Below are 15,593 nucleotides of genomic sequence, written 5' to 3'. Positions count from 1 at the left end.
TGACGAAATTGGAGGAAATGAAAAGGAAAGCGGAACAAATAAAAAAGGTTCAAGAAAAGAGCAAGAGAGACCAAGAACAACTAAATAACGAGATCTCTTCTCTGAAGGAAATCATCAGGGAGCAAAATAATAGACTGGAAGTAGATAAACTGAAGATGGAAGAGTTTAAAAAACAAGAAAAAAAAGCTGCCGATCGGGAGAGGAACTTACATGATCATATTCACCTGCTGAGAGCCAATGTGCAGAGGATGACTAACGTTCTTCACAGATTGAAAAATAAACATCTTGAGGACTTTAGCCGAACGCAAGAACTATTGGCTGAGGTCGAAAATGTGGCATTTGACCAGAATGCAGAAATTGAAATCTTGCAAGACTTAGAAACGGAGGATGAAACACAAAAGCGGGAGAGCCACAAGGAGGAGGAGGAGGAGGTAAAAGAAGAGAAGGAGGAAGACGAGCAGAAGGAGAATGAAGAGGAAGAAGAATCTGCCTATGATGACGACCAAGATGAACGGGAAGATGAGCCTGAGGAGAACGAAGTGAAGGAGGAGGAGAACGAAGTGAAGGAGGAGGAGAACGAAGTGAAGGAGGAGGTAGAGGAAGATGCTTTAACCAATGCAGCAATGAAAAATGGACCGGACCAGATTTTACCAGCAAGTGTTTTGAGGACACACATTCGCACGGAACCTGTACAAATTCGCGTTGAGGAGGGCGACCCATTTAAACCGCTCTCAGTCCCCTCCTTATTCAAAGATGCGGTAGAAAAATATAAAGACTGTCCTGCTATGTGCTATAAGGAAGGGGGCCAGTGGCAGGAAATCACTTACGGCGAATATTACAGGCAGGTGAATCTCGCTGCTAAGGCCTACATAAAATTAGGTCTCAAGAGATTCCGTGCAGTTTGCATATTTGGCTTCAATTCTCCAGAGTGGTACGTGGCCCACCTGGCTGCCATTCACGCAGGAGGCATTGCAACTGGCCTTTATATCACAAACGGCGTTGAAGCCTGTACGGAAATAGCAGAGGACGCAGATGCCCAAATATTTGTCGTGGAAAGCAGCAAAGAGGTGTCAATAATAAAAGCGGTTGAGGAAAAATTAAACAAGAAATTCGTAATCGTACAGTATAGAGGGGAAGCAGATGACGACGACGTATATAGCTGGAAAAATCTACTGGAGATCGGAGAGCAGGAATCGGACGAAGAGCTGGAGGAAAGACTGAAGCAAATAGCCATCAACCAATGCTGCCTCCTTGTATACACCTCCGGCACGACTGGCGTATCCAAAGGTGTAATGCTTAACCACGATAACATCACATGGGTGGCCCGCACAGGTACAGCAAAATTAGGCATCAAACCACGGGAATTACGCCTTCTAAGCTACCTAACGCCCGCTCACATCGCGGCTCTTATGGTCGATTTATACGGATCCCTTGTGTCGGGTGGGGTGGTTTACTTCGCTGAGAGCACCGTCTTCCGGGGTGCCAATATGAAGCTCACGCTGCAGGATGTACAGCCCACTTTCTTCTTTTCTATTCCGCGAGGCTGGGAGAAGTTTTACGAATTAATCTCCCTTGAAATGAACGCCGCTCCGTGGATTAAAAGAATGATTATCAATTTGGCTCGGTCAATTGGCCTTAAGGACAGTAAAATGAGACAGACTGGAGAAACTAAGAGACCATTTGGGTATGGCGTTGCAGATAAGATCATCTTCCAGAAAATAAAAGAGGAACTTGGCTTGCAGCAGTGCACGCAATTCGCTTCTGGCGCTGGTCCCATAGCACCCGAAATTGTAGAATTTTTCCACAGTTTAGGAATTATTCTTTGCGAAAGCTACGGATTATCTGAGTCAACTGGACCACATACTATCGGCAAATCCGATGCCTTCAGGGTTGGTTCGTGCGGTCAAATAACTGACGGATATTTCACAAAAATATTAAATCCTGATGAAAAAGGAAATGGGGAGATACTGATGAAGGGTCGCAATATCACCATGGGTTACGTGAACAAAGAGCAGGAGACCATGGAAACCGTGGACAGCGACGGATGGTTATACACGGGCGACATAGGCCGAAAGGACAGCGATAACTTCTTGTATGTCACCGGCCGAATCAAGCGATTGATCATCGGGGCAGGAGGATATAACATAGCCCCTGAGCCCATCGAGATGAAGGTCAAAGCTAAGCTGCCTGGAGTTAGTTTCCCAGTAGTAATTGGCGACGGAAAGAAGTTCCTAACGATGATCCTTCCAATTGCGACTGAAATTGACCCCTACACTGGGCTGCCCCTTGACACGCTGGCACCGGGTACTGTCAAGTGGTGCAGGGAGATAGGATCGCAGGCTAACACCATACAGGATATTCTAGACGGACCTGATGAGAATGTAACGAAAGCCATTCAAGAGGCTATAGATGAAGTTAATAAAACGGCAAGAAACCATTTATATTTAATACAGAAGTGGGCCATTTTGCCAATGGACTTTTCCGTAATGGGGGGAGAACTGACTCCGACAATGAAGGTCAGGATGGAAGTAGTTTTGAAAAAGTACCAAGATATTATTGATGACATGTACGATGTCTAAGTTAAAAAAATTATGGAAAAGAAAAATACCAAAAAATATATTAAAAACTAAAAATCCGAAAAAAAAACTTTAAAAAATGAAAATCCAAAAAAAAAATATATAAAAACTGGAAAGAAAAAAAATATAAAAAGTGAATATAAGAAAGAAATAAGGACGAAAAAGAAGAGGATAGCAGCATGCAAACAACAAGATAGGGACTATTCAGGATATCAAGTGGATATTCTACAAGTTGAAATCAGCAGAGGGACTTCCGTCTGCTGTTTATCTGTCTGCCTTTATAGATTGCCTTACCTTGTGCAAGAGCCCGGGTCTTACACAAGGTAAGGCATTCTGTACAGACAGACAGACAGACAGCAGAGGGAAGAAGTCTTACTTATTCTAGTAAGCTTTGTCCCTTGGCAAAGATTCACCTGTACTGTTTCTTTGTTAGGTGGACAATTGCAGAAAAAACAAGTCTGACTTCTTCTACAATGCTGTACTCTCTTGGGAAGATTCCCCAATGCTGCATATAACAGAAAAATTATATAAACTACAAAATCTCCCCCCCCCCCAAAAAAAAAAAAGAAGATGGCTAAAAGGATGAACAAAAGGCAGCTACTCTCCATCTATTCTGGATACCAAAGGGATATTCTACAAGTTGAAATCAGCAGAGGGAAGAAGTCTGACTTGCTCCACTATGCTTTGTCCCTTGATGAAGATTCACTTGTACTGTTTCTTTGTCAGGTGGACAGATGCAGAAGGAACAAGTCTGACTTCTTTTAGTACGCTGTGTTCCCTCAAGAAGATTCCATTTTACTTAAATAGTGGATCAGGAATATGTTTGGTGCTGAGAACATGGAATGAAATATAGAGTGTGGCCTTCCAGATGCAAGGGAAATAATCTACAAGATGGACTCAGTCTAGAGTAGAAGTCCCACTTGTTTTGGAATGCACTGTTCCTTGATAAAGATTCACTTGTACTGTTTCTTTGTCAGGTGGACAGATGCAGAAGAAACAAGTCTGACTTCTTTTAGTACGCTGTGTTCCCTCAAGAAGATTCCATTTTACTTAAATAGTGGATCAGGAATATGTTTGGTGCTGAGAACATAGAATGAAATATAGAATGTGGCCTTCCAGATGCAAGGGAAATAATCTACAAGATGGACTCAGTCTAGAGAAGAAGTCCCACTTGTTTTGGAATGCACTGTTCCTTGATAAAGATTCACTTGTACTGTTTCTTTGTCAGGTGGACAGATGCAGAAGAAACAAGTCTGACTTCTTTTAGTACGCTGTGTTCCCTCAAGAAGATTCCATTTTACTTAAATAGTGGATCAGGAATATGTTTGGTGCTGAGAACATAGAATGAAAAAAAGAGTGTGGCCTTCCAGATGCAAGGGAAATAATCTACAAGATGGACTCAGTCTAGAGAAGAAGTCCCACTTGTTTTGGAATGCACTGTTCCTTGATAAAGATTCACTTGTACTGTTTCTTTGTCAGGTGGACAGATGTAGAAGAAACAAGTCTGACTTCTTTTAGTACGCTGTGTTCCCTCAAGAAGATTTCATTTTACTTAAATAGTGGATCAGGAATATGTTTGGTGCTGAGAACATAGAATGAAATATAGAATGTGGCCTTCCAGATGCAAGGGAAATAATCTACAAGATGGACTCAGTCTAGAGAAGAAGTCCGACTTGTTTTGGAATGCACTGTTCCTTGATAAAGATTCACTTGTACTGTTTCTTTGTCAGGTGGACAGATGCAGAAGAAACAAGTCTGACTTCTTTTAGTACGCTGTGTTCCCTCAAGAAGATTCCATTTTACTTAAATAGTGGATCAGGAATATGTTTGGTGCTGAGAACATAGAATGAAATATAGAGTGTGGCCTTCCATATGCAAGGGAAATAATCTACAAGATGGACTCAGTCTAGAGAAGAAGTCCCACTTGTTTTGGAATGCACTGTTCCTTGATAAAGATTCACTTGTACTGTTTCTTTGTCAGGTGGACAGATGCAGAAGAAACAAGTCTGACTTCTTTTAGTACGCTGTGTTCCCTCAAGAAGATTCCATTTTAATGGAATAGTGGATCAGGAATATGTTTGGTGCTGAGAACATGGAATGAAATATAGAGTGTGGCCTTCCAGATGCAAAGGAAATAATCTACAAGATGGACTCAGTCTAGAGAAGAAGTCCCACTTGTTTTGGAATGCACTGTTCCTTGATAAAGATTCACCTGTACTGTTTCTTTGTCAGGTGGACATATGCCGAAGAAACAAGTCTGACTTCTTTTAGTACGCTGTGTTCCCTCAAGAAGATTCCATTTTACTGGAATAGTGGATAAGAAATATGTTTGGTGCTGAGAACATAGAATAAAATATAGAATGTGGCCTTTCAGATAGAAAGGAAATAATCTACAAGATGGACTCAGCCTAGAGAAGAAGTCCCACTTGTTTTGGAATGCACTGTTCCTTGATAAAGATTCACTTGTACTGTTTCTTTGTCAGGTGGACAGATGCAGAAGAAACAAGTCTGACTTCTTTTAGTATGCTGTGTTCCCTCAAGAAGATTCCATTTTACTGGAATAGTGGATCAGCAATATGTTTGGTGCTGAGAACATAGAATTAAATATAGAGTGTGGCCTTCCAGATGCAAAGGAAATAATCTACAAGATGGACTCAGCCTAGAGAAGAAGTCCCACTTGTTTTGGAATGCACTGTTCCCTGATAAAGATTCACTTGTACTGTTTCTTTGTCAGGTGGACAGATGCAGAAGAAACAAGTCTGACTTCTTTTAGTACGCTGTGTTCCTTCAAGAAGATTCCATTTTAATGGAATAGTGGATCAGGAATATGTTTGGTGCTGAGAACATAGAATAAAATATGAAGTCCGGCCTTTCACATATAAAGGAAATAATCTACAAGATGGACTCAGCCTAGAGAAGAAGTCCCACTTGTTTTGGAATGCACTGTTCATTGATAAAGATTCACTTGTACTGTTTCTTTGTCAGGTGAACAGATGCAGAAGAAACAAGTCTGACTTCTTTTAGGACGCTGTGTTCCCTCAAGAAGATAAAATTTTACTGGAATAGTGGATCAGGAATATGTTTGGTGCTGAGAACATAGAATAAAATATGGAGTCCGGCCTTTCAGATACATAGGAAATAATCTACAAGATGGACTCAGCCTAGAGAAGAAGTCCCACTTGTTTTGGAATGCACTGTTCCTTGATAAAGATTCACTTGTACTGTTTCTTTGTCAGGTGGACAGATGCAGAAGAAATAAGTCTGACTTCTTTTGGGACGCTGTGTTCCCTCAAGAAGATTCCATTGTTCTGGAATAGTGAATCAGGATTATGTTTATAGCTGTAAAAAAAAAATAAAATAAAATAAAAATAAAAAAAATACAAATTTTTAGTATAAGTTTCAGTTGAACTTTTTAGTATAATTTTAAGTTGAATTTTTCAGTTTACTGCTGTGAACTTAGAAAAAATAAAAATCCAAAGAAATTAAAAAAATTGAAAAATAAAAAAAATAAAAAAATGAAAAAAAAATTAAAGAAAAAAAAATATATATATATAGTGGAAAAATATTTTTAGTATAAGTTTCAGTTCAATTTTTTAGTATAAGTTTCAGTTCAATTTTTTAGTATAAGTTTCAGTTCAATTTTTTAGTATAAGTTTCAGTTGAATTTTTTAGTATAAGTTTCAGTTGAATTTTTCAGTTTAGTGCTGTGAACTTAAAAAAAAATAAAAATCCAAAAAAATAAAAAATATAAAACATGCAAAAAAAATATATATATAATGGAAAATATTTTTTGTATAAGTTTCAGTTGAGTTTTAGTATAGTTTAGTGAATAAACTTTTAATGACAGGCCTTCCACATGCAAATGGAAGATTCTGCAAGAAGGATTCAGCAGAGGGAAGAAGTCCTACTTATTTTGGAATACACTGTTCCTTGACAAAGATTCACCTGTACTGTTTCTTTGTTAGGTGGACAGATGCAGAAGAAACAAGTCTGACTTCTTTTAGTATGCTGTGTTCCCTCAAGAAGATTCCATTTTACTGGAATAGTGGATCAGCAATATGTTTGGTGCTGAGAACATAGAATTAAATATAGAGTGTGGCCTTCCAGATGCAAGGGAAATAATCTACAAGATGGACTCAGCCTAGAGAAGAAGTCCCACTTGTTTTGGAATGCACTGTTCCTTGATAAAGATTCACTTGTACTGTTTCTTTGTTAGGTGGACAGATGCAGAAGAAACAAGTCTGACTTCTTTTAGTATGCTGTGTTCCCTCAAGAAGATTCCATTTTACTGGAATAGTGGATCAGCAATATGTTTGGTGCTGAGAACATAGAATTAAATATAGAGTGTGGCCTTCCAGATGCAAAGGAAATAATCTACAAGATGGACTCAGCCTAGAGAAGAAGTCCCACTTGTTTTGGAATGCACTGTTCCTTGATAAAGATTCACTTGTACTGTTTCTTTGTCAGGTGGACAGATGCAGAAGAAACAAGTCTGACTTCTTTTAGTATGCTGTGTTCCCTCAAGAAGATTCCATTTTACTGGAATAGTGGATCAGCAATATGTTTGGTGCTGAGAACATAGAATTAAATATAGAGTGTGGCCTTCCAGATGCAAAGGAAATAATCTACAAGATGGACTCAGCCTAGAGAAGAAGTCTTACTTGTTTTGGAATGCACTGTTCCTTGACAAAGATTCACCTGTACTGTTTCTTTGTTAGGTGGACAAATGCAGAAGAAACAAGTCTTACTTCTTCTATTATGCTGTGCCCTCTTAAGAAGCTTCCCAAACGATGCATATATTATAGACAAAAATACATGAACTGAAAAATCCTTCTAAAAAAAGAAAAAAAATCACAAAAAGAAGATAACTTTAAGGAAAAAAAAATAGCGACTATTCTCCAACTCTTCTGAATACCAAATGGATATTCTACAAGATGAACTCAGCAGAGAGAAGAAGTCTGACTTGCTCCACTATGCTTTGTCCCTTGATGAAGATTCACCTGTACTGTTTCTTTGTCAGGTGGACAGATGCAAAAGAAAAGAGTCTGACTTCTTTTAGTACGCTGTGTTCCCTCAAGAAGATTCCATTTTACTGGAATAGTGGATCAGGAATATGTTTGGTGCTGAGAACATAGAATGAAATATAGAGTGTGGCCCTTGAGATACAAAGGAAATAATCTACAAGATGGACTCAGCCTTGAGAAGAAGTCCCACTTGTTTTGGAATGCACTGTTCCTTGATAAAGATTCACTTTTACTGTTTCTTTGTCAGGTGGACAGATGCAGAAGAAACAAGTCTGACTTCTTTTAGTACGCTGTGTTCCCTCAAAAAGATTCCATTTTACTGGAATAGTGGATCAGGAATATGTTTGGTGCTGAGAACATAGAATGAAATATAGAGTGTGGCCTTCCAGATGCAAGGGAAATAATCTACAAGATGGACTCAGCCTAGAGAAGAAGTCCCACTTGTTTTGGAATGCACTGTTCCTTGATAAAGATTCACTTGTACTTTTTCTTTGTCAGGTGGACAGATGCAGAAGAAATAAGTCTGACTTCTTTTGGGACGCTGTGTTCCCTCAAGAAAATTCCATTGTTCTGGAATAGTGAATCAGGATTATGTTTATAGCTGTAAAAAAAAAAATAAAATAAAATAAAAATAAAAAACATAAAATTTTTTAGTATAAGTTTCAGTTGAACTTTTTAGTATAATTTTAAGTTGAATTTTTCAGTTTACTGCTGTGAACTTAGAAAAAATAAAAATCCAAAAAAATTAAAAAAAATTGAAAAAAAAAAAAAAATAAAAAAATGAAAAAAAATTGAAGAAAAAAAAATATATATATATAGTGGAAAAATATTTTTAGTATAAGTTTCAGTTGAATTTTTTAGTATAAGTTTCAGTTCAATTTTTTTAGTATAAGTTTCAGTTGAATTTTTTAGTATAAGTTTCAGTTGAATTTTTCAGTTTAGTGCTGTGAACTTAGAAAAAAATAAAAATCCAAAAAAATAAAAAAATATAAAACATCCAAAAAAAATATATATAATGGAAAATATTTTTTGTATAAGTTTCAGTTGAGTTTTAGTATAGTTTAGTGAATAAGCTTTTAATGTAAGGCCTTCCAGATGCAAATGGAATATTCTGCAAGAAGGATTCAGCAGAGGGAAGAAGTCCTACTTATTTTGGAATGCACTGTTCCTTGACAAAGATTCACCTGTACTGTTTCTTTGTTAGGTGGACAGATGCAGAAGAAACAAGTGTTACTTCTTTTAGTACGCTGTGTTCCCTCAAGAAGATTCCATTTTACTGGAATAGTGGATCAGGAATATGTTTGGTGCTGAGAACATAGAATGAAATATAGAGTGTGGCCTTCCAGATGCAAAGGAAATAATCTACAATATAGACTCAGTCTAGAAAAGAAGTCCCACTTGTTTTGGAATCCACTGTTCCTTGATAAAAATTCACTTATACTCTTTTTTTGTCAGGTGGACAGATGCAGAAGAAACAAGTCTGACTTCTTTTATTACGCTGTGTTCCCTCAAGAAGATTCCATTTTACTGGAATAGTGGATCAGAAATATGTTTGGTGCTGAGAACATAGAATAAAATATAGAATGGGGCCTTTCAGATAGAAAGGAAATAATCTACAAGATGGACTCAGCCTAGAGAAGAAGTCCCACTTGTTTTGGAATGCACTGTTCCTTGATAAAGATTCACTTGTACTGTTTCTTTTTCAGGTGGACAGATGCAGAAGAAACAAGTCTGACTTCTTTTAGTACGCTGTGTTCCCTCAAGAAGATTCCATTTTACTGGAATAGTGGATCAGGAATATGTTTGGTGCTAAGAACATAGAATGAAATATAGTGTGTGGCCTTCCAGATGCAAGGAAAATAATCTACAAGATGGACTCAGTCTAAAGAAGAAGTCCCACTTGTTTTGGAATGCACTGTTCCTTGATAAAGATTCACTTGTACTGTTTCTTTGTTAGGTGGACAGATGCAGAAGAAACAAGTCTGACTTCTTCTAGTACGCTGTGTTCCCTCAAGAAGAATCCATTTTACTGGAATAGTGGATCAGGAATATGTTTGGTGCTGAGAACATAGAATAAAATATGAAGTCCGGCCTTTCACATATAAAGGAAATAATCTACAAGATGGACTCAGCCTAGAGAAGAAGTCCCACTTGTTTTGGAATGCACTGTTCATTGATAAAGATTCACTTGTACTGTTTCTTTGTCAGGTGAACAGATGCAGAAGAAACAAGTCTGACTTCTTTTAGGACGCTGTGTTCCCTCAAGAAGATAAAATTTTACTGGAATAGTGGATCAGGAATATGTTTGGTGCTGAGAACATAGAATAAAATATGGAGTCCGGCCTTTCAGATACATAGGAAATAATCTACAAGATGGACTCAGCCTAGAGAAGAAGTCCCACTTGTTTTGGAATGCACTGTTCCTTGATAAAGATTCACTTGTACTGTTTCTTTGTCAGGTGGACAGATGCAGAAGAAATAAGTCTGACTTCTTTTGGGACGCTGTGTTCCCTCAAGAAGATTCCATTGTTCTGGAATAGTGAATCAGGATTATGTTTATAGCTGTAAAAAAAAAAAATAAAATAAAATAAAAATAAAAAAAAATACAAATTTTTAGTATAAGTTTCAGTTGAACTTTTTAGTATAATTTTAAGTTGAATTTTTTCAGTTTACTGCTGTGAACTTAGAAAAAATAAAAATCCAAAAAAATTTAAAAAAATTGAAAAATAAAAAAAAAAATGAAAAAAAATTAAAGAAAAAAAAATATATATATAGTGGAAAAATATTTTTAGTATAAGTTTTAGTTAAATCTTTTAGTATAAGTTTCAGTTCAATTTCTTAGTATAAGTTTCAGTTCAATTTTTTAGTATAAGTTTCAGTTGAATTTTTTAGTATAAGTTTCAGTTGACTTTTTCAGTTTAGTGCTGTGAACTTAAAAAAAAATAAAAATCCAAAAAAATAAAAAATATAAAACAGGCAAAAAAAATATATATAATGGAAAATATTTTTTGTATAAGTTTCAGTTGAGTTTTAGTATAGTTTAGTGAATAAGCTTTTAATGTAAGGCCTTCCACATGCAAATGGAAGATTCTGCAAGAAGGATTCAGCAGAGGGAAGAAGTCCTACTTGTTTTGGAATGCACTGTTCCTTGACAAAGATTCACCTGTACTGTTTCTTTGTTAGGTGGACAGATGCAGAAGAAACAAGTCTGACTTCTTTTAGTACGCTGTGTTCCCTCAAGAAGATTCCATTGTGCTGGAATAGTGGATCAGGAATATGTTTGGTGCTGAGAACATAGAATGAAATATAGAGTGTGGCCTTCCAGATGCAAGGGAAATAATCTAAAAGATGGACTCAGTCTAGAGAAGAAGTCCCACTTGTTTTGGAATGCACTGTTCCTTGATAAAGATTCACTTGTACTGTTTCTTTGTCAGGTGGACAGATGCAGAAGAAACAAGTCTGACTTCTTTTAGTACGCTGTGTTCCCTCAAGAAGATTCCATTGTGCTGCAATAGTGGATCAGGAATATGTTTGGTACTGAGAACATAGAATTAAATATGGAGTCCGGCCTTTCACATAGAAAGGAAATAATCTACAAGATGGACTCAGCCTGGAGAAGAAGTCCCACTTGTTTTGGAATGCACTGTTCCTTGATAAAGATTCACTTGTACTGTTTCTTTGTCAAGTGGAGAGATGCAGAAGAAACAAGTCTGACTTCTTTTAGTACGCTGTGTTCCCTCAAGAAGATTCCATTTTACTTAAATAGTGGATCAGGAATATGTTTGGTGCTGAGAACATAGAATGAAATATAGAGTGTGGCCTTCCAGATGCAAGGGAAATAATCTACAAGATAGACTCAGCCTAGAGAAGAAGTCCCACTTGTTTTGGAATGCACTGTTCTTTGACAAAGATTCACCTGTACTGTTTCTTTGTTAGGTGGACAGATGCAGAAGAAACAAGTCTGACTTCTTTTAGTACGCTGTGTTCCCTCAAGAAGATTCCATTTTACTGGAATAGTGGCTCAGGAATATGTTTGGTGCTGAGAACATAGAATTAAATATAGAGTGTGGCCTTCCAGATGCAAAGGAAATAATCTACAAGATGGACTCAGCCTAGAGAAGAAGTCCCACTTGTTTTGGAATGCACTGTTCCTTGATAAAGATTCACTTGTACTGTTTCTTTGTCTGGTGGACAGATGCAGAAGAAACAAGTCTGACTTCTTTTAGTACGCTGTGATCCCTCAAGAAGAATCCATTTTACTGGAATAGTGGATCAGGAATATGTTTGGTACTGCGAACATAGAATTAAATATGGAGTCCGGCCTTTCACATAGAAAGGAAATAATCTACAAGATGGACTCAGCCTAGAGAAGAAGTCCCACTTGTTTTGGAATGCACTGTTCCTTGATAAAGATTCACTTGTACTGTTTCTTTGTCAAGTGGAGAGATGCAGAAGAAACAAGTCTGACTTCTTTTAGTACGCTGTGTTCCCTCAAGAAGATTCCATTTTACTTAAATAGTGGATCAGGAATATGTTTGGTGCTGAGAACATAGAATGAAATATAGAGTGTGGCCTTCCAGATGCAAGGGAAATAATCTACAAGATGGACTCAGCCTATAGAAGAAGTCCCACTTGTTTTGGAATGCACTGTTCCTTGATAAAGATTCACTTGTACTGTTTCTTTGTCAGGTGGACAGATGCAGAAGAAACAAGTCTGACTTCTTTTAGTACGCTGTGTTCCCTCAAGAAGATTCCATTTTACTGGAATAGTGGATCAGGAATATGTTTGGTGCTGAGTACATAGAATGAAATATAGAGTGTGGCCTTCCATATGCAAAGGAAATAATCTACAAGATGGACTCAGCCTAGAGAAGAAGTCCCACTTGTTTTGGAATGCACTGTTCTTTGATAAACATTCACTTGTACTGTTTCTTTGTCAGGTGGACAGATGCAGAAGAAACAAGTCTGACTTCTTTTAGTACGCTGTGTTCCCTTAAGAATATTCCATTTTACTGGAATAGTGGATCAGGAATATGTTTGGTGCTGAGAACATAGAATTAAATATAGAGTGTGGCCTTCCAGATGCAAAGGAAATAATCTACAAGATGGACTCATCCTACAGAAGAAGTCCCACTTGTTTTGGAATGCACTGTTCTTTGATAAACATTCACTTGTACTGTTTCTTTGTCAGGTGGACAGATGCAGAAGAAACAAGTCTGACTTCTTTTAGTACGCTGTGATCCCTCAAGAAGAATCCATTTTACTGGAATAGTGGATCATGAATATGTTTGGTGCTGAGAACATAGAATTAAATATGGAGTCCGGCCTTTCACATATAAAGGAAATAATCTACAATATGGAGTCAGCCTAGAGAGGAAGTCCCACTTGTTTTGGAATGCACTGTTCATTGATAAAGATCCACTTGTACTGTTTCTTTGTCAGGTGAACAGATGCAGAAGAAACAAGTCTGACTTTTAGTACGCTGTGTTCCCTCAAGAAGATTCCATTTTACTAGAATAGTGGATCAGGAATATATTTGGTGCTGAGAACAGAAAAAAAATATGGAGTCCGGCCTTTCACATATAAAGGAAATAAAATACAAGATGGACTCAGCCTAGAGAAGAAGTCCCACTTGTTTTGGAATGAACTGTTCCTTGATAAAGATTCACTTGTACTGTTTCTTTGTCAGGTGGACAGATGCAGAAGAAACAAGTCTGACTTTTAGTACGCTGTGTTCCCTCAAGAAGATTCCATTTTACTAGAATAGTGGATCAGGAATATGTTTGGTGCTGAGAACAGAAAAAAAATATGGAGTCCGGCCTTTCACATATAAAGGAAATAAAATACAAGATGGACTCAGCCTAGAGAAGAAGTCCCACTTGTTTTGGAATGCACTGTTCCTTGACAAAGATTCACCTGTACTGTTTCTTTGTTAGGTGGACAGATGCAGAAGAAACAAGTCTGACTTCTTTTAGTACGCTGTGTTCCCTCAAGAAGATTCCATTGTGCTGGAATAGTGGATCAGGAATATGTTTGGTGCTGAGAACATAGAATGAAATATAGAGTGTGGCCTTCCAGATGCAAGGGAAATAATCTACAAGATGGACTCAGTCTAGAGAAGAAGTCCCACTTGTTTTGGAATGCACTGTTCCTTGATAAAGATTCACTTGTACTGTTTCTTTGTCAGGTGGACAGATGCAGAAGAAACAAGTCTGACTTCTTTTAGTACGCTGTGTTCCCTCAAGAAGATTCCATTGTGCTGCAATAGTGGATCAGGAATATGTTTGGTACTGAGAACATAGAATTAAATATGGAGTCCGGCCTTTCACATAGAAAGGAAATAATCTACAAGATGGACTCAGCCTAGAGAAGAAGTCCCACTTGTTTTGGAATGCACTGTTCCTTGATAGAGATTCACTTGTACTGTTTCTTTGTCAAGTGGAGAGATGCAGAAGAAACAAGTCTGACTTCTTTTAGTACGCTGTGTTCCCTCAAGAAGATTCAATTTTACTTAAATAGTGGATCAGGAATATGTTTGGTGCTGAGAACATAGAATGAAATATAGAGTGTGGCCTTCCAGATGCAAGGGAAATAATCTACAAGATGGACTCAGCCTAGAGAAGAAGTCCCACTTGTTTTGGAATGCACTGTTCTTTGACAAAGATTCACCTGTACTGTTTCTTTGTTAGGTGGACAGATGCAGAAGAAACAAGTCTGACTTCTTTTAGTACGCTGTGTTCCCTTAAGAATATTCCATTTTACTGGAATAGTGGATCAGGAATATGTTTGGTGCTGAGAACATAGAATTAAATATAGAGTGTGGCCTTCCATATGCAAAGGAAATAATCTACAAGATGGACTCAGCCTAGAGAAGAAGTCCCACTTGTTTTGGAATGCACTGTTCTTTGATAAACATTCACTTGTACTGTTTCTTTGTCAGGTGGACAGATGCAGAAGAAACAAGTCTGACTTCTTTTAGTACGCTGTGTTCCCTTAAGAATATTCCATTTTACTGGAATAGTGGATCAGGAATATGTTTGGTGCTGAGAACATAGAATTAAATATAGAGTGTGGCCTTCCAGATGCAAAGGAAATAATCTACAAGATGGACTCAGCCTAGAGAAGAAGTCCCACTTGTTTTGGAATGCACTGTTCTTTGATAAACATTCACTTGTACTGTTTCTTTGTCAGGTGGACAGATGCAGAAGAAACAAGTCTGACTTCTTTTAGTACGCTGTGTTCCCTCAAGAAGATTCCATTTTACTGGAATAGTGGATCAGGAATGTTTGGTGCTGAGTACATAGAATGAAATATAGAGTGTGGCCTTCCAGATGCAAAGGAAATAATCTACAAGATAGACTCATCCTACAGAAGAAGTCCCACTTGTTTTGGAATGCACTGTTCTTTGATAAACATTCACTTGTACTGTTTCTTTGTCAGGTGGACAGATGCAGAAGAAACAAGTCTGACTTCTTTTAGTACGCTGTGATCCCTCAAGAAGAATCCATTTTACTGGAATAGTGGATCATAAATATGTTTGGTGCTGAGAACAAAGAATTAAATATGGAGTCCGGCCTTTCACATATAAAGGAAATAATCTACAATATGGAGTCAGCCTAGAGAGGAAGTCCCACTTGTTTTGGAATGCACTGTTCATTGATAAAGATCCACTTGTACTGTTTCTTTGTCAGGTGAACAGATGCAGAAGAAACAAGTCTGACTTTTAGTACGCTGTGTTCCCTCAAGAAGATTCCATTTTACTAGAATAGTGGATCAGGAATATGTTTGGTGCTGAGAACAGAAAAAAAATATGGAGTCCGGCCTTTCACATATAAAGGAAATAAAATACAAGATGGACTCAGCCTAGAGAAGAAGTCCCACTTGTTTTGGAATGCACTGTTCCTTGATAAAGATTCACTTGTACTGTTTCTTTGTCAGGTGGACAGATGCAGAAGAAACAAGTCTGACTTCTTTTAGTACGCTGTGATCCCTC

General features: G+C 37.6%; 1 protein-coding gene across 1 annotated transcript in view; it reads left to right on the top strand.

Annotated features, from left to right (window-relative positions):
* The window catches only part of LOC137645571 (long-chain-fatty-acid--CoA ligase ACSBG2-like), a 2,955-nt gene extending 376 nt beyond the window's left edge, over nt 1-2,579 (top strand). The window contains exon 1 of the mRNA XM_068378372.1: nt 1-2,579. This exon is cut by the window's left edge and continues 376 nt beyond it. Within this exon, the coding sequence (XP_068234473.1) occupies nt 1-2,579 (2,579 nt within the window).
* The last annotated feature ends 13,014 nt before the right edge of the window (nt 2,580-15,593 follow it).

This window comes from Palaemon carinicauda, chromosome 8, assembly GCF_036898095.1.
Source record: "Palaemon carinicauda isolate YSFRI2023 chromosome 8, ASM3689809v2, whole genome shotgun sequence".
Lineage (NCBI taxonomy): Eukaryota > Metazoa > Arthropoda > Malacostraca > Decapoda > Palaemonidae > Palaemon > Palaemon carinicauda.
Note: the sequence above shows the minus strand (reverse complement) of the source record. Positions and strands in the feature narration are given on the sequence as shown.